Raw genomic sequence first — 26,307 nt, forward strand, 5'->3', positions numbered from 1 at the left:
TAGTCTGCAAATCTTTCGTCATTGACTTGATATACTGAAATATTTTAAATATACTTGAGCAGACAAAATTATTCTAAAAGTTGATATTTTATCCAGAATAGATTTCGCCATTTGTAGTATCTGTGCGTTTTGTATATCATTGGAAGATGTACTTTTGAGTGAACGTATTAATTGTACGCACGCGCAGGGGCTGTCTCGCCGAATCATCTGTGTCGATTCGATTGTTTCAGTTCCTTGATCGGCCGGAAATCGATTCGGCCCACAGGGCATCTGCCCGGTCGCCCGCCGGCCCTATCCGCCACTGCGGCTGCATTTATTGTTATCCCTTGCTGCATAAACTCGACTAACAGGACTCCATGTCTATCCCCAAAAACGGTTGCCATAAACTTGCGTGTTGAGATTGTGTGCTTGGCCTTAACTTGGACTGGTGATGCCGTGTGACGCCATTCCATTGACTGACGTTTAGACTCTGGTGTCATGCATGGGGACGAGATGTGGGTGTGACATTCCTCTCTAAACACCGATCACCTTCCTTATGATATCGATCCAAAAAATCAAGAACACAAGCCATTCTTTTAATTGGGTGTTCCTCAGTAAGCAGCCTGGGAACCCAACGTGCGCACAACTTGTGAAATTGCAAAATTTCAGATGCAATTTTGTGCAAAGTTGTCCAACCTACATTCGGAAACTCAAATGCTAAAGTTGAAATTGTGAATCGCCGGTTTTAACGAATCTTTTTGTCTGCGGCACTGACCAAATCTTCTGTGATCACGCATGGTCGGCCTGATCGCGGTTCATCATGGAAATTTTGCCGTCCGTATTTGAAAGCTCTCACCCACTTACGCACTTTGCCGTCACTCATCGCACTGGGGGCCATACATATTTGCCCACGGATTACTGTTGCTGAAATGTTTCTTCCTGTCAAAAACCAAATCACTAACCGTATTTCACAGTCGGCGGGCTGATCAATTGTTTTAAGCATTTTGAACTGACACTGTATACAGAACACTGCAACAATATTAACGAAAATGCCGTTGTTTGATGAGTAAGGTATACATGGCCAGGGCCGGATTAAGGGTGTCGTAGGCCCTAGGCACTCCAGCAGCGTAGGCCCCGAAATAATAAACATTTTTTAACTGAAATTGACCGCTAATATTAAGTAATAATTTTGTTGTAGATATAAATCCGAAAATGTGATGATGCGGTAAAATAACATTATTTTATTTTGGGATTTTAATGTTTTTATTTTTCATAGAGCCATTTTCAATAGCCATAATTCCAGAATTGAGTTTATCTGCAACAATGCAACTTTTATATCTACCAAATTCCATGCAGAATTCCAGGGTTTTAGTACATGAACATGACAAGACATTAGCCGCCGGGAAAACCTCTCGGACGGGCACATGCGTTTGACACAGTTGGCCACGTTTCCATGCCCACTACCAAACGCTTGCGCGCGATCGAGAGGTTTTCCCTGCTGCTAAGGTCTTTTGTTTTAGTAGCTCAGTTGTGTAATAAGTTAATATGTAAACACTACGATAGAGCGTGTATGCCTGTGCTTGTATTTAATCACGCTCAACCCCAAGTCAATCTTTAGTTTAAAAACTGGAAGTTAAATTTATTATAAGTAAGGTAAGTAAAGGAAAGTTGTTTTTATATTCTACTTATTTCAACCTAGTTTTTGATTCTGGAATATTGCTTCATTCCATTATAAATAATAGAATTTTCATTTTATCACTTCTTATTAGTATAATAGTCCGCCGTAGAATGCAGTAAATGCAAGGAACTTTGAGTAGGCCTACTATGGGGTGGTTTGGCCATACTATTGTAAAAAATCTCCAGTAGTAGTCGTAGAAATAGTACAGTCCAAATCACCTTTGGAATAGCTTAATTTTAATCCATACTCGTACATCCGGGTTTCGTTTTTACAAGTTTAAAATGCATTACTTAACAAATTTAAAATAACTTTTTAGCTTTCTGATAGCATAATAAAAGCGACGGGCGCAAACTAAAATGTATATTTAAAGGTGACGAGAAGAAGGAGAAAACAAGTTTCCTCGATCGAGGTTAGACCTAAAGAAGCTGAGGCTTGTTGGGACTCGCAAGAATGTTCAACCAATAAAACTGAGAATGTCACAGAAGACGAGGCTGACGGGGGTTTACGAAATTTTAACGACGCTTCCAAGCAGGTGGTGCCTGAATCACTACCAACAACATCAGCCTCAAGTATTTTCAGTTCTGATCCAGCACGGTGGACAACCATAAGCGCAGATCTTATCGATTACTTCTCTCGTAATCACCCTGTGCAGAAATTGGATATAAATTTTAAGTTATACGCCACTAAATTTGGCGAAATAATGAGATGTCCATCACAAGATTATTTTTTCAGAAAACTGAACAACAATGATATTATAAAAAGGGACTGGTTGATATTTTCCGAATCTACTGGCAAGTTTTTTTGTTATAAATGTATTTTGTTCAAATCGGACCTACCTGGAAATCCAAACCTGTGTAACCAATTCCTTACAGGCTTTAATGACTGGAAAAACGCACATTCGAGAATTTCAAGTCATGAAGTGTCAAAAGAACATTTTGCATCTATTTCTGCTTTAGTGAACTACCAACAAACTAGAAAAATTAATGAGACGTTTGATATTGTCAAGGAAAAAGAAAGCACATATTGGACAACGGTTTTAAGAAGAGTAGTGGAAGTAATTAAGTTTTTGGCCGAAAGGGGACTAGCGTTTAGAGGCGATAATGAAATACATGGTGATCCTAGTAATGGCAATTTTCTTGGGTGTATCGATCTCTTAGCCAAATTTGATCCGTTTCTAGAAGAACATGTAAGAAGATACGGTAATCCAGGCCGCGGAAATGTATCATATTTATCCTCCACAACGTATGAAGAACTAATAATTTTACTGGGGTCAAAAGTATTGGAAAAAATAGTTACAGAAATCAAAGAAGCCAAGTATTATGGAATCACTGTGGATTCTACACCTGACGTTAGCCATACGGATCAACTCTCCATAGTTATTAGATATGTCTCAAAAACTGGAGATATATATGAAAGATTTTTGATGTTTGTTAAAATAGAAAAACATGATGCCAAGTATCTTTTTGACACTCTAATTTCAGTTTTAGAAAATCAGGGAATAGACCCAAAATTTTGCAGATGTCAGTCTTATGACAATGCGGCTAATACGAGCGGAGTGTATTCGGGAGTACAAACTAGATTTAGGGAAATCAACAGCGCAGCCACTTGGGTACCATGTGGAGCTCATAGTCTTAATCTAGTTGGCACAGCGGCGGCAGAAAGCTGCTTAGAAGCTGTAAAATTTTTTGAAATTTTGCAATCGCTCTACAATTTCTTTGCAGCGTCCCCTCAAAGATGGTCTAAACTAAGGTCTTTGGGAAGTAAAATTTCTGTAAAAAGACTTTCAGAGACCAGATGGTCAGCACGTTATGAGGCTGTAAAAACATTATGTGCCCATTATGATGATATACGTGGTATTCTTACAAATATTTCAACTAGTGAAGGTATGAAACCTACAACAGTGATTGAGGCACAAACCTTAATCCATCAAATGTATACTTTGGAGATGGTATTACTCACAGTTATTTGGGAAGATCTACTAAAACACGTCGATATTGTAAATAAATCTCTTCAAGAACCTGGCATCGAGTTTAACACGATGGTGCGACTTTACGACAGTTTAATTCAATATTTATCTCACTGCAGAACTGAGGACATGTATAATAGCTATTATCTTTAGGCAAAAGCCCTTGCACCAGATTCAGAATTTAAAGAATCCGAAACTAGAGTTCGTAAGAGAAAACGACAGTTCGATGAAGGGCCAGATGAGACTCCCTCTAGCAGTGCCAAAGATTCCTTTAAGATTAATGTTTTTTTATTGTTCTGGATGTGCTTTGCGCTGAAATGACAAAGAGACGCACTGCGTATACCAGCCTTTATGACACATTTAGTTTTCTTACGGATAATACACTGACCGAGGACATTATCAAGGTTAAGGCTCAAGCTCTGGTAAAAATGTATCCGTCTGACTTAGAAGAAAACTTTGTTGATGAGTATTTGATTTTTTCAAATTTGTACCCCAAAACCACCTCTATAACGGATCTCATCAAATTACAAATAAAGGATAAACTTGTGTCAAGTTTCCCAAATGTTAATATTGCATTGCGCATATACCTTTCGATATTGGGTTCGAATGCAGAAGGAGAAAGATCATTCTCCAAGTTGAAGCTTATAAAAAATTTTATGCGTTCAACTATGGGTCAAGAGAGAACTTCGTCACTGGGCCTTCTGTGTATTGAAAGTGATGTCGCTCGCGGCATTAATTTTGAAGATATAATACACGAATTCGCTGTGTCAAAATCCCGAAAAAAGGAGTTATTTTAGGATCTACTTAGTAAACCAAACGTTTTGTATTCGTATTTTTTGTGTATTTGTATTTACATATATTATTTTGACCTTCACTATATAATAATATAAAAATGTTTATAAGTTTTTGGGGTATTTTTATTTCAATATATTTTTTTTTCAAAGCCCTAAGACCTTTGGCCTTCGTAGGCCCTAGGCACGTGCCTACTGTGCCTAATTGGTAATCTGGCCCTGTACATGGCACGTTTCCGCGATATTCGATTGGCTACGGCAATTCGGACCTTAAGCTGCGTTCAGACGGGGAGGCGTAAAGGGCATAAGTGGTTAAAACCGAGCTCCGTTGCCAAGGCAACCAGTCTGTGCTACGTCACAAAATCTGGTTACGGCTCGTGGCATAGGGTTCAAACTTTACGCCGATTTGGAGATAAGCGTCGACCAATCACAGCGAAGTTAAAACGAAGCAGCGTTCTACAGAAGATTTCGCCGTTACAAAACAAGCAGAGCGAACGCGGGAAATCAATCGAGCAGGAGAACAGCGCGGGAAAGTTGCAGACACATCCACGCATGCGCAAATTTAGCTTCTCTCATTGGCCACGGCTTACACACCGTTCTCTCAGGTGTGAACGGAACTTTCGTATTTTATGCCCTTACGACTATTCCTCTATGCCCTTTACGCCGCCGTCTGAACACAGCCTTAACGTCCGAATAACCCTCGTATTTAAGAACTACAAATGTCTATTTTGCATTTAAGATTCTCTTCTGCCTACATAACAGTAAGAGAAATCGAATGGACCTCAACAATGTCATGGATAGTTTTGCAAACAAGAAAACAAGCAAAATAATAATATAATTTTAAAAGTGTTGAATTTAAAGTCTTCAAAAATAAATGTAGAGTTTTACTTTTCTACATGTCGTTTAACATTTTTTGTATATCCAGAGGAGTGGCAAATAAAGGATCCTCCCCGGGCAGGAGAATATAAAAAAGAAATTAATATAGAATTACTTAATTAATTAGAAACATAATTATATAAACATTACACAGCTTAATTTATGTTGATCGCAGATGAACTCTTGGTCCTCCTCAAATAAATCTATCCGAGAATACACGTGAATGCTGTTTCTGCGTTAGCTAAATTTTCAGCAGCATAACTCTCCTTACTCCGGAATTAAAAAACGATTTTATGAAAGTTAAGAAAATACTTCTTAGACTAATAAATTTATAACTCACTGAATCTGACAAACGTGTGCCCACGCATAACTAACTGTAAATTATAAAAAAGAAATGCTTGAATAATAGCTTTCTGTGTTCTAGAGTGAATACTTGATTCTATTTCGTATTAAGTTACATGCGGCCATTGCAGCTGAGGTATCGAGTTGCAAAGAGCATGTTTGTCTAATGAACTACAATAAATCCTTAATCCGGAAATGCACTCACTTAAAGTGACATTTTATTCTAATACAATGTATCCAGCTTCTCACTGTCGTTTAACTGGATCACTGATTTGAGAAACAGTCAGCAGACAAACATTTATTCATAGGGTAGCTATTTCGATTAAGTTCAAACCGACAGGCATTGTGCTTAAACACAATGAAACCACGCTGGAAAAGAGATATTGTATATACCGTTATATTTATGGCAAATTTTATATTTTCCTCCAGAAAAATCTGTTAAGTGCTTCATAATTTTTTCTTTTCCATCGACACCCTATTTTCGTTCCATGCCGTACTTCCTCCCGTAATTTTGTCCTTCCTAGAGGATGGGAATAGTTTTTCATGTCTCGAAAGCGTGACTATGTATTAGATTTATGTATAGCTTTGTTCTAATATAGGTATTTTTACTCCAAATCGGACTTTTTCTGACATAACATGTCGATTTTTTTCCGTATTTCGATTTTACGACTCAAATTATGCCTAGATATTAAATATTGTAAAATCTGGTACGAAATTTACAAACAAATTAAAAAATTTATCTTGGCACATTTTTTTCAGTTTGCGCCAAGAATAATTCACCTGGCGAACTTCTTAATTTATAACAACCTATTTACCTTTCCTTTTTTTTTTTTTTCATTGCAAACAAAAGGAAAAAAGTAATCGTTCAATGTTTCAAATAATTTTAACAAAGTGCGTAAACCACTTTTGGCGTTATTATTGTTTATAACAAATATGACAAATTTCGAAACGCTACAATATGTAAATCCACGTATATCCTAGAAACTTTTGAATAAAAAAATTCTAATTTTTTACAGGTATGCTTAGAAATGCATCTATTTTATGATGATGATAAAAATTTTATAGGTTATAATTCAAATTTGTTTTGGAAAAATTTATAAAAATTATTTAAAAATAAAAATTTTAAAAATAAATCATAAACATGGGCGAATTTTATTTGAAATGAACCTAAATTTCGAATTCTGGAAGAAGGAATCAAGTAAGTTTAATAAAAAAAAAAAGATATATTAATAAATATATATGAAATTCAATTAGCGTTGAGGTTCTAAAACTTTAGGAGCTATTCTTTTAAAAACAAGCGATTTTTACGAAACTTGGCAGTTTGGCATAATTTGAGTCGCAGTATCGAAATACGGAAAAAAATTGGCATATCATTTCAGAAAAAGTCTGATTTTGTGTCAAAATACCTATATTAGAACAATAATATATATAAATCTAACACATATCCCAAGTCGCGCTTCCGAGACATGAAAAACGCAAGTTGAATTTCGTCAATCGTCCCAGTAGAACGGGAGATATAGAACTTTTTTTTTTTGCAGTGTGCATCTCTTTCTCTGTTATAAATATATATCCATGCCAAATTTCATTACAATCAGTCCATTAGTTTTTCAGAAATTCGAAATAATGTGGAAATTTTTTGATTTTGCATACGAATGTACTACATGAATTCAGCAGTCTTACCTGTTCAGTCACAGATGGGTCCAAAATGCAATAATAGTTTTACACGGTATTTTCTCCCCAGGGCTTAATTTCTAAAATTAGAAGTGCCAGAGCCCTATGCAAAAATGTCAGGAAAGAAGAACAAGTGTGAATAAATAAATAAAATGGCAATTAAAATTATTAATAATTTTAAAATGAAACAGTTAATTATTACCAGATTAATCAATTAATATTTGTATTGTTATTTAATTAATAACTGTTAAATTAATTCATAATTAATTAATTATTATTCTTTCAAATAATTAAAGATTAAAGTAATTAATTGATTAAAATTAAATTATATGTACATAAATATATTGAAATTTAATAAGCGATTTTTAATATAATTTTACTGCTAAAAATAAAATTTACGAGATCAGATTTCTACTAAAATTGTTGTTCAGTTACATAGAAGAGTCGAAGCCTTCTTATTTAGGGCTCCGGTGCGCTCCGTCTAGAATTATGATTTATCCCCAAAACTAAGAAGTACCGGAGCCAGGCTCCGGCGCAATTTAAGCTCTGTTTCTCCCTTCTTTCAGCATGCCTTCATGATGTAACAGGAAGCACGTTTGAAGCTTATTCAGGACAGAGCACAGCAAAATTTCTTTAAATTCCCGACTTTTTTAAATTCTAAATGACTCTACAAGTGGCACCTGAACTAAGAAAAAAAAGGGATGGGCGATAATTAGTCACTATCAGGATTTGATGCAATTGGATAGCCTAATGCTCAGTCACCCTTTAAAAAGGGGGAGTATATAAAGTATTTTCTCTCTCAACGTACGCCTTCGAGGTGTAACTGAAAGCTCGTTCAACGATGAAACTCAACAAAGGCACTGCACATTTTTCTCATTCCAGCATCGATATAACCTAATGACTCTGCAGTTTAAATTGTTTTTGATTATTTTATGTATTATTTTTTATAAAATATACATTTCTTAACAATTCACGTCAAAAAAGTATCAAAGGTATCATGAAAGTATCTAACTCATGATAAACTTCAAAATAATTTCTAAATTTTATATACAAAATTTCTGCGGTACTTTTTATACATAGTTTTCTGATTATTTTGAAAATGTGGTTAACTATTACTCCCTCTGTCCCAAATTAGTTGCTACATTTGAATACTTTTGTACTGATTATTGATACTGATGATTTTATGATTTTGTTTGAACATTTTTCAGAAATTTCAGGATGGTACATTATCAATCAACAATATTTACTTACCAAGCATTCTCTCCTTAAATAAGTACCAAATTAGTTAAAAAAATCCAGAGTTCATCCACCCTTCATCCACACTCCATTTTGTAAGGACTCTTTCACCAGTAATTGCAGTAATAAAACTATCTTCGAGCTAATGAATTGTGAATTCATTCATCTTTCTCGTGTATACAAGCTAGTTTCCCTTAGAAAGTCCTCCATGAAGGCATACAGCCCTCGAGGCTTTGCCTTAATCACATAAGCATGATGTTTCTGATATACTGGTGGCAGAGTCCTTACAAAATGGGGTGTGGCTTAAGAGCATGCAAGCCCTGTAAATTTGCTTCAAAAATATTGTCCAAAATAAGTGCTACATTTGTGGAAAGTCAAAATTGAGAATGAAATGAAAATACCACGCTGTGATGATTTTAATTGAGATGTAATTTTACTGGTGTCGATCTACTGCATCCAAAGTTATTTATGATTTCACCTATTTAAAACGTAACAACTAATTTGGGACAAAATTTTTGACCTCAATGTAGCAACTAATTTGGAACCGAGGGAGTATTAATTTAGAAACTGTAAAGTTTGATTAAAATTTAAAAAAAAATATGCATGCAATATTAGAATAAAATGTGTTTTATGTTTCAGCTTAATATAACAAACGCAGTGAAAACTTCAATTTTTCACATCTTGTTTAAAAATAACGATTATTTAATGCATTTTTAGCCAAATATGCAAATATTTTGTTTAAAATATCAAGACTATTTAGCCAAATATTTGATATCATTGCAACTTGAATAATCATCCCCTGGACATCATGTTTTATCTTCAGATAAATTTGATAATGATATGTAAATATAGACAATTTATCTAAGTTGTGGAATTAAGAACTTTTAAACAAATTTTTAATGACACATAAGTAAGTAAACTTTAATTTAATTGCTGTACAGAAATGACAAAATACTTCAAAACATTTGAAATACTTTTATTGAATAATTAAGTACTCTACGACCAAAATATGAATTAAATTCTCGTGGTCAGTCTTGCATATCTAACAAATAAAAAAAGTACATGCAAAAACAAAAAAGTAACAAAAGTAAATAAATTAAAAAACTCAAGCACTTATTTTAGGTCAAATACATTGAAAAATAATGTAGTGACAGATACAGAGTTGCTTAACAATAAAATTACCCAATTATTCAAAATACAGTTCTTTACATCTCAAATTTTTCCATTACAGGTATCTCCCATTTTACGAACATTTACTCATTTCTTCAATACATAAGGTTTATTTTTATTAATATGCTATTTCTAATACTGAATCTTTCCTGAACTTCTACTTTTCTATCTGTTTCACCAAAAATTTTAAATTCAGTGAATTTAAATAATGAGTGAGAAACTTAAGTTTACGGATAGAGCTTTGACAACTTACGCCTGGAGTGCTGAAATCTTGATCCAACCTTCAGGAGCACTAAGCTTGAGCACTAAATTATCTTTCATTTGTGAGAAGGTGCATTAACATAGTAGTCATGTTCTTAGTGTTTAATAATTGATTTGTAAATAACTGTATTACTTTTGTACTTAACTATATTCTCAGACAGTAAGCAACAGAAGTTTTATTAATCTCAACTGTGTAACTTCAAGCTTTCAAGCTGCATTATCAATAAGTATTTTAATAGCTTTTACATGATTTTTTTTTTTAAACATTATAAATTCTTTGGATTCTAGGTAAAAGATGGAACAAAAATTCTCCAGGAAATCTAGTTATGTTACCCAACGATTGAGTTAAAAGAAATTAAAATGTATTTGTTTTATAAAATAATTGCAGAAAAGTATGTTTCTAATTGTGAAAACACGTTAGTTAAGGAAATTTTTTTTAATGTTTTAACTGCTTAAGAAAACTATACAACAACAACAACAACAAATTAACAAATAAAGAAGCAAACTGTAACACTTCAAATATTTCCCATCAGCCACAGCATAAGTTAAATCTTATGTTGTATGGCAGGCATAGGAACCACAGATGTAGTGACTCACTTTTACAAAAGATGCTAAAATTACTCAGTTATAGGTATCTTCAGAATTCAGTTTCTGAAATTATAAGTATCTAAGCCCTAAGGAAGATCATCAAGAAAGATTAAATAACACAGCTTATTTTATTCAGGGCTCTAAGTATGAAATTCATGCAAACACCAAAAAGTAATGAAGCTGGTTTCTGAAAGAGTGAAGCTGAATTTAAGCCCTATGTATCTCCGATGATCTCTCTCCTGAATCATAGTCCTTGTATCCACTGAAAATTCATTAATCAGTTGTGGATATGCGGAAAACTGTACAGTTACATTAAGTAGAACTTTTTTCTTATTTGCAAAATTTAAGGCAAATTGCAAAGCCATTGTCTCTAATCGTCCAATGTGCTCATTGTTTTCCTCACTCTGGAAAATGAAACTGCGGTTTTATAGTACTTTTATATCAAATAATTTTTTCTTTTTGCACATTTTAGGCATGATATTTTAGCCTTTAATAATGACCTCATAACCAAAACGATAAAAAAAAATTTCCCTCATTAATTAATGATGATTCTTTGTTTTACATTATTTCAGTTTACAGAAAGTTTCTAAGGAATATTCTGCTTTCGTAAAGCACAAGAAACCTGTATTTTAACACGTTGACGGCGACACTTGAATTGGTGGCCTGTTTCATGGGGCAGCACAGCACTAAATTAGAAAATTAAAATCTTAAAATTAAAATTACAATTATAAAATGAAATTATTATATTATGACCCACCGGTGGATCATGCCGCCCCACGGAACAGACAAGGTGAATCAGGCTGGCGTCAATGTGTTAAACAGCAAATAATACTAACAAGTAATTGATTAGTACTGAATTATTTTTTTGAATAAAATTAGATACTTTTGTCATTTTTAAAAACTATCATTCTTCAGATACATGAAATTATTTAATCACTATTCAGATTACATAAGGGCAAATTTAAAGAAAATTTATTTGGAATTTAAAATTTTCACTTCTTCAAAACAATACAATGTTAAGAACAATAACCACAAATATGCCACCTATATTTAAATGCAAATATCAGTACTTTTTTTTTAGTGCATGTGTAACATATTAAAATGTACCTAATATTTTCAGGATGCTTTAGGATATATATAAATCACTAAAGAAAGTTAATTTACAAATTTCAGGAATTTTTGCATCAGGCAAGCGTGATATTCATCTAAAGAATGCTAAATCAAATGATAACTAAAACACTTATATGCTATTTTTAAATGTCTTTTCAAAGATTGTACATCAAAAATATATATCCTGAAATACAAAGAAATAAAACTTATTCCTGCCTCAAAGTTTCTTACAGTATTGCAGTAGTGCTGCTTTAAATCAACTAGCTCTTCTGAAGCACTGGTTTTCACATTAATTCTAAAAATTTTAATGTTGCAATCTATAATACAATATCGACAAATTTTCTAAGGTATATACCCTCAGTCTCATAACATCCAAGTTATACTAGTTTGTAGAGCTGATTAAAAAAAAAATTAAATGAAAATTTAAAATACACCTTTTTAAACTTATTTTCAGTCATAGAAAGCTTCAGTTGGATAATATTCTTCAATATATAATATTTAACACAAATTTTATAACTGACTGAAAATTTATGAATCAGATATTTAGTTTTTGATTGATACTTTTCAGATTGTTTTTTTGCAATACTCGGAACATTTGAAGTATATCTATAGCATCTGTATACTTCGTTAATACTGACTGATATTTGCATTAGAAATATAGCAATTAAAAATTTGATGAAAATTAAGTTGTATACATTAATTTCGGTTGGTAAGGGTAAATAAAAAACACCTCAGAATATTTAAACAAAGAATGAAGCAAATATACTTTCTATAATTACAAATTAAAAAGACAACATTGACCTATAAGTAGAAAGTAATACATATACACATATAGTAAATAAATAAATTAAAACAAATACAACAAGCAACATACAATGTAAACAAAATTAACATAATTAGAAATTTTTTTTTCTCATATGGTTAGGCTTTTTTTGAGAAAGAAAACATCCCCCAAAAATACATTTTTGCATTTAATACAAACTAGATGTTAGTACACTAAGCATATCATATGTTTATCCTCTCTCTTTTATTAACTTATATTATTTTTATGACCAATTTAAATGTACAAAACAGAGAAACAGCTTAAAAAAATAAAGTATAAATATAAATACTATAAAAAATATTCTTAAATATTATAAAACTCTTGTAAATAATTGATTACATTATACACTAGCTTTAATCGGAATTCATTTGTTTTTAAAAATAAAATGTACTACGCTTGTATTTTGTTTAAAAAAATAAACAGTGCTATGGCCTTTATGTATTAAAGTAACCATAAAATTTTCCATATTTTTTTTGCAAATTTTCATTATTTATACTGAGAAAAATGAGATATTTCGGATTATATAATTTTTTATTATTAACTGCTTTTAAATTTCAAATACATTTGAAAAATCATTCCGTTAAATGAAATATTATATGAGATATCAAATTTAAACATATTTCATTTCCTTATTTTAATCCTGAAGGGAAAAGAACTAGATGAGCATCATTAATATATTTACAGACAAAACCTGAACAAACATTTTCTTGTAGTGTATTTCATATCATAAGCCCTAATTATGATTAACATTTGGGGGTCATAAATTATTTTAAAGCAAAAATATACATATTAAATTAATTATAAATAAGTGAAACTTGAGAGCTTATTCACAGATAATATTTCTTATAAGATATGAAACTCTAATTCATAATTAATCAAACAAATGATAATCACATTCAGCAATTACATTATATTGGAAGACCTAAAAAGTAATATCATGATTTAAAAAATTACTTTGGCTATTTTATGAAGTACATATAACACTGTAGAATTAATGCGAGCTTGTTTTTGATCACAATTTTAAAATGAAGCAAGAATAATATATTGTGCTAATTTTTATTTAAATATCACATTTAGAGGGGGAAAATATTACTTGAAAAACAAAATGCTTCCCATTTTAATGAATAGAGAAAAGTACACTAGACTGAATTAATATAATAGAAAATTCAATTTATGTTGGGTGTTAAATAGTAAATTTGTGCATTTCGTTAATAAATTAAAAAAGTTCTTCATTCTTTAATAAAAAAGATCTAAAGCAGATTTTACTTAACTTTTTATTTGCATTTACTTAAAAATCTTACATTTATTTACTGACATACTTTCACACTTCATAAATATAAAAATTAAAAGATGGTTGGAAGAAAAAATTCAGAAAAAAGTGTAAAGTGAATTTTGCAGAGAAACAACTGAATATTCTGAAATAATTACACAGGAAAAAAACACTACAGAAAAATGTGTGTGTGGATGTGGGGGGAGTAAGGCATTTAAAAATAGTAGTTTTTCTGCTTTTGTTACAAAGTAATTTTTAGAAATTGCGTTTTAGAACATTTCTACATTAAAAATTACCAGAATGAAGGGTAAAGACAGTTTAAAACATAACAGAAGGAAATAAAAATGTTTAATTTTAATGTTATTTTTAAGTAATTTTAATCATTACTTTAATGATACGAAATGGTACCATATTTGCTATGAAATTATCATGAAATTCATAAATTACTGAACCGAATTTTTACACACAAATTGGTTTTAAAACTGCCACCATTCTAATAAGTCATTAAATTTAAAGACACACAACAAAATGAATTTCTATCTCAGAAAGAAAAGAATTTGCTGTTATCATGGCATTTAAAACAGATAAATAAAAAGGACAAATTAAAGCAGTAATATGAATACCTGCCAAGACCATGTATTTAACATAGAACTTTTCGCAACTAATTGCCAAACTTGTGAAATTTTTAGTACTTTTACAAAAGAATTGAAAAAACGGTAAAAAATTAATTTTACACATAAGTCATAAAACGTGAATAGTTTTTGCAAAAATTATGAAAAACTCACAGAGGCTGGCATATATTTGTTTATTTCATGACAAATTTAATCACTTTTTTAGCTGTATACATGGGGATAAAAAATTATTTAGAAGTCAAAAAAGACTCTCTTAAAAAATGAATGCTTTGATATTCAACAGATATACAACATAAATAGTAAAAACCACAATGATGAACAAAAATATACAAAACTGAATTACAAAAGTATTTATGAGAAAATATTAAAATGCTGTAGCATAAATAGAATACGATGTTTTAGAAATTATCTTAAAATATCCTCTTTTATACCCTGTAATCAAAAAAGGAAAAAACAATAATATTATACTTCCAGGTTTGCTATTTAATTAACTTCTAAAAATGAATATACAAGCTGCCCGCTAAAAGCAAATAAAAAAATACACTAAGTAAAAAAACTATCAGAATTGCACTTAACATTCTTAAAACTCATAAGCACTTTATGAATTTCATTAGTGAACCATAATATATATTTAGTACACATAAGCAACATTTATTTTAGCATTAAAAATAATGTTGAATCTCCTCAATGTTAAAAATATAATTCCAAATATCAGAATATAAGTGTAAATACATTTTCCATTCTAAAAAAAAAAATGCTTGAAACAAGAACAAAAGACCTACAGAAATATATACACATTCGCATACATTTTTCCATCAAAAATTATATATAAATATATTTATTTCAGCATACTCATTGTTTACATTTTTTTTTTCATTTTTTTATTTAATTATGGATAACACTTAATATTCACAGGTTTTGTACATCACATTACAACTTTAATGTTGTTACATATATTATTATACTTTGTTCTATAAAACATAGGATTTTACATAATATTTAAATATTAAATTAATAATTATATAAAAGATATTTTTTAGCAAAGCACAGAATGACAGAAAATATTCTCTGGCATTCAGCCACATTTCATACTACCTAATTTTAAAGAAAAATGAATAAAAAATTAAATTGTGTAAAGCAATCTAAAAATAAAAAAGAAGCAAGTAGTAAGCAAAGAGAAAGAGTAACTTGCAGCGTAGATTCAATGCTGTTAGTTCATAAAACAACTGCATTATCTCCCACTCTACAAAGTATAATTTATTTTACAGCACACATCAATATTCTTTAAACCAGATAAAAGATTCCATTTCACTGTGAATTTCAGTGCTCAAGTATTCACATTCTATGCACTTTATCCATTTCTTACCAAATATGCTCACTTTGTATAAAATCTGAGCTATAAAACTACATTTGAATTTTAAATCCATTACAAATTGCAAATTTCTAAAATTTTCTGATAAACACATAATCAGCTTACTCATTGAGGGTTTCTGATAATGTAAAAAGATTAGTTTTATAACAGACACTTGCAACTTTTGAGTATGAAGTATGATACACAAGCTTCCTGTTACTGAGATTATGCCAGATTCTTATTATTATGCCAGATTAGTTTTATAACAGACACTTGCAACTTTTGAGTATGAAATATGATACACAAGCTTCCTGTTACTGAGATTATGCCAGATTCTTATCGGACACAGCCGTCAAGTTGGAATTGTAATTTTCCTCCTTGTGAAAAATACTGAAACATTTACCTATATTAATTAACATTAAATTTGTAAGACAAAGATAAGTCATCCCAACATTAGTTTTCCCATATCAGATTATAATTTGGATTACGTTATTCAAAATTCGATGGCTCTACGAACCATTCTTTTAACACACAATGCGAGAAATATACATACATTTATGCAGATTTTTCACTATTTAATTTCTTTAAATAAAACACAGGGCGATAATATTTTGTGGCAACAGTTGGAAAAGTGATTCGCCGTTTGTAGTGAATTGAAGCAAAATCGCAAAACGAAAACAATAGTCCTTCAGGGACAAAGCCCCTTTGGACTAAGAAGAAAAGCAGTGACTTCCAGTTAAACCTCTAGATCTCCTAGTTTTTAATTTGTCTGAATTCAGGACATGTCTATTAAGTGTCAATCAAAATAAAATGTTAATAACTAAAAGTCAGAGGAAAAGGAAATTTTTTAAAAAAATGTTTGGCAATTATTTCTGGAAAAAAATTGAGGCAAACAGGGTTGTTCTCTCTTAATGAAACTTAAAACTAAGCAAATTCCATTTTTTAAAGCGATTTTCAGAGAAATTTTTCTGATTAATTTACTTTACTGACTTACTCTGATATAATGCAGAGATTTGTACAGCATTTTATGAAGCCTTAACGAATGCTTAATTGCTAAATATTTGTTTTTAATTTTTCTATATAAAAATACATTAATTTTATCCATGTTTAAAAAGATTTTAATAAACAAAATTTTTTCTTTCCTACTTGGGTTTGTTTTAGTAAAAAATTTACAGAATCTTCTTCACTTTAAAATTAGCCCCAAATCACAGCTTAAATTTATTGTAGTGACTTATATTCAGTACTATAAATTTTAATTTCACATGCTTTCCATTAAAATTATATTAAAACTAATTTAATAAATTGAACTGTGCATTTAATTTTAAATCAAATTTGTACGTTTCAAGTCCTTCAGAAGCTAGTGTCTCAAGACATGTAAAACCTCCTGCTTTTCTACTTCGAAGTTGGTATTATGCACGAAAATGTTTACAGATTAAACATCTAACAGTTCAAAAATTCATAATTAGAAAAATCTCTAACATTCATAGAAATAGTTACTTATCAAGTAATTGGTACCTACATATAACTTAGCTATGAAAAATTATGAACTAAAAAATTTTTTTAAACGCTTTAAAAAAATATACGTAGTCTGAATACCAGAGAATTTTGAATTATATTTTATAAAGCATGATTTCTATTCATATTAATTCAACAGAGTGTAAAATCTATACTTGTTCTTGATACATCAACAATCAAAGATCAGTAAGACTTATTTTTTAATACTTGTTGTATCTGGCTGAGAAAAAGAGATTAACTCGACTTCTTTCGGAGGACTAGTTGCAGTTGTTTCTAGAGCCTCTAAGCGTTTTCTCAATATATTAACACTGTGATGCAAGGCATCTCTTTCGTCTTGCAGTGTAGAAACATGCGACTCCAGTTTGCGTATGGTGCTTTGGTACGATGTTACAGATGCTTCTAGCTTGCTGCTTGTATTCAGTGCAACCTAATTTAGACATTTGAAAAATAAAATCATCAAAAATTAAAAAGAAAACATATATACAAGTAAGTAAAAGGAAACAAATATATGCATATCTGCAAATAATAGCACTGCATCATCTCAAAATTAATTGTTGTCCAATGACTTTTATACAATTGCTACTGATGCATGCATGTACATCATATAATGCTCTAGCCAATAATACTATTAAAATCTACAAACAGAAACCTAAATCAGCCAATAAGAATAAAGCCAAAATAAAGCTATTATTCTAAGCCAAATCTTCTAACCGAAATCTACATCATCCCTTGTTGCTCAGCTAATATTTAGTCACTTGGTTTTCTTCCATCATATACTATATAGTTTTTAAGATGACAAAAAAGGCACAAACAATTGCTGAACAGGAATGAATGTGCATATTGTGCCAATTAAGCTGTACAAGAATATATCCATTAAACAAGAATTAAAAAAAAAAAAAAAAAAAAAAAAAAAAAACCTATAAAACTAACAGCAATTACATCAGTGTAGACAGAAAAGAATACCGGGGGTAGGGTTGCCCATTGCAACCAAATGGTTATACTGCTCTGCATATTATAGCATCTTCATATGTATTGGTAATTATTGACGAATATATTACATTAAAGTGCACATTTCAATATTCCCGTTTTTCACCTTAGCCATTTTAACTTTCATAAAAACAATTTTAAAAGACATAGTAAAGAAAACAACAAATGACAAAAATAAAAGAATCTTAGAAAAAGTACTTCTGGTATTTTTATTTCTGACATATACACTCATATAAAGGAATATTAAAATAATTTTGAAATTCATCTTACTTTGATTTCCTAATAATACAATAAAATGCCCATTTTTATTATGTATAACTAACTATATAAGTAAAGGTACTGAATTAAACATATAAAAGTTGTATATGCACCATTTATGTTAATCATAAAATTAAATTGGAAATAAAAATGGGGGGGGGGAGGCAAACATTTTTCTGCCTTTTCATTGTTTTGGCAATTGAAAAAATTCCGAATTCCATTTTCCATGGCTATAAACTGGCAAACATAAATTTACCAATCAATATTTCTTTAGCATAATGAATATGCATTAATGCCAGAGAACTTCTGCACTCTTGTCAAAGCACTTACGAATCATTCACATTTGCAAGATGTTATTCGATAATGAAACTAATATGTACAAAAACTACATAAATATCAGGGTAAAAGTTTTCATTTGGAAATTTTAAAGCCAAAGTGTCTGGAAGTTTTGCTTTTGAAATAAATATGAAATCCAATCGCTGATGTTTCATCTCTTTGTTCAGAAGTTCTAGAAATAGTAAATCACCTTTGTATATCATCTTCAACTCATTTAGAGCAACAGAAAAGAGAAATAGACCAAAGTAAAACATATAATTAAGCAAAGTAACAACCATATGCTTGGCGTAGATTTTAACCAAGAGACTACTGATTTTGAGAGTGAACAGGTACACGTCCCTCTTCATCAGGAGCAAAAAAATTCCGCAGAGTTTCTTTTTGGATGGAGTACTCTCAATTTCAGTATTATTTGTTATTTCTATTGTCTTTCTTTAAATATTTTATCTGGTGTTTATGATGTAGTTATTATTAAAAAAATAGTTAATTTAGAAAAGTTTTTTTAACATGAAAAATTTGCGAGTTTTAGAAATTTTTGGATTCTTTGGCTTTCTGCATTTCAAGCTATTAGATTTTTTGTACTACTTAATTTAAGAATTTCAGAAAGCAAGTCTCTTGGTGAACATTTAAAAATATTTCACGTAATAATACATTTAAAACCAGATTGTTTAAAATTACATAAGCCTGCGATAGCTGTATTTTTTAACTTTTGATAATTGATTCTTATGTAATTTTTAGTACTGAATTAGAAAATGACCTTCATTCTTTACCATGACATCAGAAATTTCTGCAAGTCTCAAATTTCAAAGTTATTGGTTTGATTTATGTAATTACAGCAAAACCTTGAGGGCTATCCGCCTAAGGGAAGGGATGCCTTTGTAGAGGACTTTCCAAGGGAAACTGGCTCATATACACACCTTACACATGGGGAAAACCATGAAAACGCCCATACAGCCAGCCTGTTTGTGGGATTTGATCTTCAGACCGAACTCCAGTGTTATGCGACTTTAGCAATCGGTCGTTGGGGAGGGAGGGCTATTTCAAAATTATTAAGTCAAAAAATTATGAAAATATGACTTTAAAATAGACATCAAAACTTTTTTCCCTTATAATTTAATTTTTTTTTTTTTTTTTTTTTTTTGTGTGTGTGTGTGTGTGTGTGTCTTATATTGAGCATTTGTGTAGGAAAAAAGTTGAGAGATCTGATGGGGGGAGGAGTCCATTGATTCCTTCAGTTTTCTAATGAAAATTGCTATGAATGAACCTGGTTTTTCTATTTTACTACATTTTTTATTAATTTTTAAAAACATTTAAGAAGTACTTTGGACCCTTGAAACCTTCTCATTGCCTTTCCTTCCCTATAAATACTTTTTAAGGAATCTACAAAATTTTTTGAGACAAAGTTTAAGAGACAGTGGGAGAGTTAACCATTATCTATATTCTCAGTGCTGTGTTAACCATTAGCTATTTTCGTGCATAAATTGTGTTTTCATTCCCTTCATGTTTTCGTTGATAAAAAGTTTATTTTCATGCCATAAAGCAAATTTTCTATTTTCTAAATGGCTTCAAGAGGCTGTAAAATGTCTTCAGATTCTTTGCTATATTTGTGGTGAATTAATGGTGGAAAGGCAAAAACGAAATACAACAAGTTTTGTTCGACAAATGTAACTTGCACATTTTGGAGTAAAAACAAGAGATCGAGATGAAACATGGGCACCCCTTTACATTTGCTACACATTCGTACCAATGAATCTTCAACACGGTTAAGATTAGAATATAAGTGTAAAGGTTTTATCCCAATAATATTTCATTATGTGTATTTTTCTTTTTCTTTCTTCCTTTCTTTTTTTTTTTTTTTCATATGCTTACTTTAAGAGAAATAACACAAAAACTATGAACAATAACACAGGAAACTGAAATAAAGCAAATTGCCAAATTTTATTAAAATATTAACAAAATGGCTCTTAATTCTTAAAAGAAAATCTTCATTTTAAATTTTGTGAAACTACCCATATACTAAAAATATTACAGTAGACTCCCAATTATCTGCGCCTGCCGCACAATTTTTTTTTTTTTTTTAGCGTAAAGCAAAGAAAATAAAAATGTTCACAAAACTGAGCGAAACGTTCAATTTGCTAACATCGTGCTTATTTATGGCAAAAACATCCCAGGCCTTCTCGGAACCTTCCCTTCTGATGAGTAAGTGATTTCTTACTCACCCTTGCAGTGCCTGCTCCATCGCCCTCTCTCGTCTTAATCTTACTGACACGTCCACTTCCTCCCATTCGCCATTGTTAGTTTAAGTCTGATAGTGTTTGCGAACCGGTCGGAGTTAATTTCTTATCTTTTATTGTGCTCAGTGCTTGTGCTTTTTGGTTTTGTGTTTTTCGGTAGCGATTTAAAATGTCAGGAAAATGAAAGAAGGTTGTTTTACGATTGCACAAAAACTAGAATTAATTTCCAAAGTAGCAAATGGCACTACAAGGCAGCAGATGGAATTGGATTATGGAATATTGGAAACAACAGTGCATGACATTCTAAAGCAAAATGACAAACTGGTCAACTTTGCATCAATTTTAGACAGTGCTTCCACAATGAAAACGCGAAAAACTATGAAGGGTTCTACTTTTGATGAGCTAGACACAGCATTGAGAGAGTGGTTAGCTCAATTTCGAAAAGAGGATACTCCTGTAAATGGTCCTTTCATTGCGGTGAAGGCAAAAACCTTTTTTGAGTTGTTTGGCCTGAAAGGAAATTTTGATGCATCTTCAGGCTGATTGACTCATTTTAAGCAGCGACATGGAATTTGAGAAATTGGACTTCATGGGGAGAAACTTAGTGGTGGCCAACAAGCAACCGATGATTTCCACCATGAATTTGAAGAATTTGTTTTAAAAGAAGAGCTATCTTTTGAACAAATTTACAATGCCGACAAATTGGGACTTTTGTGGAAATGTCTTCCCACTTGCACTTTAGCATTTGAAAGTGAAAGTAAAGCGGCGGGTCATAAAAGCATCAAGGAAAGGATCACCACTATCATGTCTTGGAGTAACGCTACGGGTGGACATAAACTTAGACTTGTTGTCATTGGAAAGTAAAAAAAAAAAAAAAAAAAAAAAAAGATATTTTTCAAAGGCGCAAGGATAGAAAATTTGCTTGTTGATTACTTGAACCAAAAAAAAAAAAAAAAAAAAAAAAAAAAAAAAAAAAAAAAAGGATGGATGAACCAAAACAGTTTTCAAGAATGGTTTGAAAAAATCTTTGTTCTTCAAGTGCGTGAACATCTTAAATCGAAAAAACTGTGCTATTGATCAACAACGCATCTTCTCACCCAGCAACAAGCGTTCTAAAGTCTTCTGATGGACAAATTTTTGCAAAGTTTCTCCCCCCAAACATTACTGCGCTAATCCAATCCATGGACCAAGGAGTCACTGCAACAATGAAGAGAACATACCGAACCAAGCTGCTAATGACCAAAATTGAAGAAGGTTATGATCCAAAAGAGTTTTGGAAACACTACACAATCTTGGACAGCATCTACGATATTGCATCTGCATGGGACTCAGTGAAACCGTCAACCCTCATAAAATCATGGAGAAAACTCATGCCTAATGTTGAAGCCAACAACAACCCTTTGAGTTGTGAAGAAGAGAATGAAGATGTAGACACGCCCACGACAACTCTTGCCGATATGGTGAACATCGATGCTGAAAACGTTAACGAGTTGTTGGAGTGTGACGTCAACGAACCTGGCTTCGAACGCTTGACAGATGACGAAATTGTGAAGAAAGCAAAGGGAGAGACCGAGAATGAAGGACAGTGAAGTGAAAGCGAAAAAGAGCCCATTGTGCAGATGCGGAAGACTCATGAACGGGCTTTGCAATAAATCAACAGACTGCTGAGCTATTTGGAAGAACAAGACGAGGTGGAGTTGGCCGAGAAACTTATGCTACGAAAAATGCAATCTCGGATCAACAGAAAATGCTTCCAAAGCAAGAAGCAAACACAAATGACTGATTTCTTCAAAAAGGTGTAGTTTTACAGTTATGCTTTTGTTATTACATAATACATTACAGTATTAAAAGAGTACATATGTATTAATTTTTCTGTGTATCCTTGACGCCTCTCGTAAGTATACAAAGCACTTTTCTGTTTTCATTAACAAAATGCATTTTAGGTTAGTTTTGAGTGATATACTAAAATATTAAGCGTTAGTTAAACATTTCCTGCTGTTTATTTTATGTTTTATTGTAGATAAAACGATTTTTCAATGTTTGAATGACTGCTTTCTCTTTTGCTATACCCGTTTTTAGCTTTTTTCGGATGATCCATGATTTTTGTTATCCGCGGCGGCCGCGCCACCCAATTCCGCGGATAATCGGGAGTGTACTGTATTTGAATATTTCTCTATAAATATAATTTTTTAAAATTTATTTCTCTATATGTAAGAGAAAATAGTGCAAAGTATGCACAATACAGTCTTCTTAGATTTGCAAGCCATTCATAAAACATTCAATGTCACTATCAGAAATATACGTATACATTATAAAGGAAATTAAAATGTAGTAGTAGAAAAATTAAATAACCTACTGTACATTATTGAATAAGCTAATCTGTATACTCGTACAAGCTAGCAAATGAGATACTGTGGCAAACATTTAGCCAAAAATTGAGAGGCCACGTACAGTGGCACAGCATAAAAGATGGACACTTAAGTTTAAAAAGCAATTTTCAACATAAGAGAGATAATTTATATATATTTAAGAGGAGATATTTGATGTTTTTACCTTATACAGTCAAAAGTCGTTAATTCGGACACCCATAATCCGGAATGATCTATAATCCGGACCTCAAAGCTACAAACTTTATGCGCATGCGTCGCGTTCATGCATGCGCACAGGCATTTATGAGAGCGCATAAGACCCTTACAGCTGCGAATATGTTTGTGCGCATGCGCGTTTAATGTGTAACGGAGTTATACGCTAAGCTAAAGTTATCTAATTCAGTTAATGTTGCAGATTGCGTTGTTCCTTAATCTTCGAATTGGATCCGGCTTATTATTTTTTGCAGACTGTTAGAGCAATTTTATAAAAGTAAGCTTGAACTTTCGATTATGTCAAATAGAATTTCCGATATATATTTACTACAAAGCGAAAGTAAGTCTTGAAATCCGAAATCTGTTTATCAATTTCACGCTGCTCTGCGGCAGAGGGGGGGGGGCAGAAACGTCATTATTAGATTAGAAAGATTATGTCAAATAGAATTTCCGATATATATTTACTAATATGTAATTTGTATCTACAAAGCGAAAGTATGTTTTGAAATCCGAAATCTGTTTATCAATTTCACGCTGCTCTGCGGCAGAGGGGGGGGGGCAGAAACGTCATTATTAGATTATGATAGATTAGAAAGATTATGTCAAATAGAATTTCTGATATATATTTACTAATATGTAATTTGTATCTACAAAGCGAAAGTATGTTTTGAAATCCGAAATCTGTTTATCAATTTCACGCTGGGGATTGGAAGTTGATCTGTCAGCACTATCCTTATCTTCAGAGCAGATGTTTTTATTTTATTTTTTTTATAATTCCATACTAAGTGTAGTATTTCATCTCGATATACTCCGTCTTTGATATGATTTAAATCAAGTTCCTCGTCATTATAATTCGCTTCTGATAGTGAAGAAAGTGACCCAGAGGTTATTGAAAACGAAAACATTTCGATTGACAAATTAGTCGGTATTCTCAACACAGCAATTATAGGACTTGAACAGCGGAACTTTGTAACTAAACAAGAAATTATGTCTGTTTAATAGAATTAAAGAGAAAGTATTATCACATGAAACGAAGCAACTTACATTGAAGGAAATGTTTAATAAAGTAAACAAATAAATATTAAGCTTTTTCTTTTTGTAAATTTTGATACCCTTTAGATCATAATTGTTCTTTATTTCATAAATTACGGTTTCATATTTTTAATTTTGTAATTTCTGCATGCCATCTTACCAGATTTAAACTGATGATCTATAATCCGGAAAAATCGATAATCCGGAATCGCCGAAGTCCCGACGAGTCCGGATTAACGACTTTTGACTGTACAAATTATCATTTTTACTATACCATACTTAATGTTGCATCAAAGTTTTTTTAAAATTATTTTTATTATCATTAATCAGTTTCAAATTTGTAGTTAATCTAATTTAATTACTTAATGCATAATTCAGAAGTCAAACAACAAAAATCAGCTCATTTGCGGTTTTGCAGCTGAGAATGGTGGTTAGGTAAAACCATCGAAACTAGTCCTGTGAAAAATTTTGTAAATATAACGCTAAATGTTTGTTGTTTGACTTCTGAATTAGTATTTATTCAGTGTGTTATTGCATCTTAATTACTTAATGCATGTTAGGTTTAACAACAGTCTTTTACTCTTATGCCAAATTAGTATTTTTTCATTTCAAAACTTTTATTGCTCTAATGTTACAGATTTTAAAAACTTACACTTTTTATTTTTATTTTGGGCCAGTTTTTCATTTGTTATTTTTTCATATGCTAAAATGTTTCTGTTTACATGTTTTCTTTTTTGGATTCGGTCTGATGAAATAGAAAATAATTTTTATTACATTTATAAAGTTTTTTTAGCTTGTTTACAATTCTGATGTATAATTTTAGAATTTTTTCACTACTTACTTGTACTACAGCTTGTAGGGGTTGGACTGATTACTTACTGAACAGATTACTTTGGTTAATTTTCTGAGATAATTTTAAGTATTAAACTTTCAAAAACTGATAACTGTATTTGCTTCTTTCGTTGCAACAGCCCACTGAAGATGATCTAGCAAAAGATGCAAATTTCTTTTTCTCTTCTTCATTTTTGGTTTTAGCATTTTTTGTGACTTAAGCAGTTTGCAACTGTGCTCGTAGTTTTTCTTTCCGCATGTGGTTTGTTCCGAATTGAATATGGCATGCATTTTAAACGCGTTATTTTAATTTATTTAGCATTATAAGAGAAGATATAAAATAGACTTTATAAATCAATGTTTGAATACATACTCATTAATTATAAATAAAAGAGAAAATCAGCCAACACTAATTTGAATTAAAAAAAAAAAATAAACTTTAAAAGAGTTAAAATCAGTCTCAAAAAAAAAAAAAAAAAAAAAAAAAAGGGGGGGGGAATATTATAATTTTGTGATTTTTCTTACACAAAAATTTCAATTTTTCATGGGTTTCCAGTTGTTAGTATTGAGACATTAGTTTAATTTTCCCTGCTTGTTGATTTTTGTTTTGATGATTAAGAATGGGAAAACAGTCTGATCAAATATCTTTGGAAATTCAAACACTTCTAATAAAACCATTTTAAAGATGGTTTGTCAATAAGAGATAGTGAGGGGGGAAAAAAAAAAAAAAAAAAAAAAAAAAAAACAGTAAACGAAGCCATTCAACGCTAGATCATGTAATCAAGCAATTT

General features: G+C 31.3%; 1 protein-coding gene across 1 annotated transcript in view; it reads right to left on the reverse strand.

The window, feature by feature from the left end:
- Window positions 1-9,499: 9,499 nt before the first annotated feature.
- LOC118189918 (TBC1 domain family member 1-like) overlaps window positions 9,500-26,307 on the reverse strand; it is a 108,344-nt gene continuing 91,536 nt past the window's right edge. The window contains exon 20 of the mRNA XM_085810386.1: window positions 9,500-17,686. Coding sequence (XP_085666512.1) covers window positions 17,453-17,686 — 234 coding nt within the window. The 3' untranslated portion in view covers window positions 9,500-17,452. The remainder of the gene's footprint in view (window positions 17,687-26,307) is intronic.

The sequence above is a fragment of the Stegodyphus dumicola genome, chromosome 2 (genome assembly GCF_044657685.1).
Source record: "Stegodyphus dumicola isolate Sdum_Otavi_A_Nest chromosome 2, ASM4465768v1".
Taxonomy (NCBI): Eukaryota; Metazoa; Arthropoda; class Arachnida; order Araneae; family Eresidae; genus Stegodyphus; species Stegodyphus dumicola.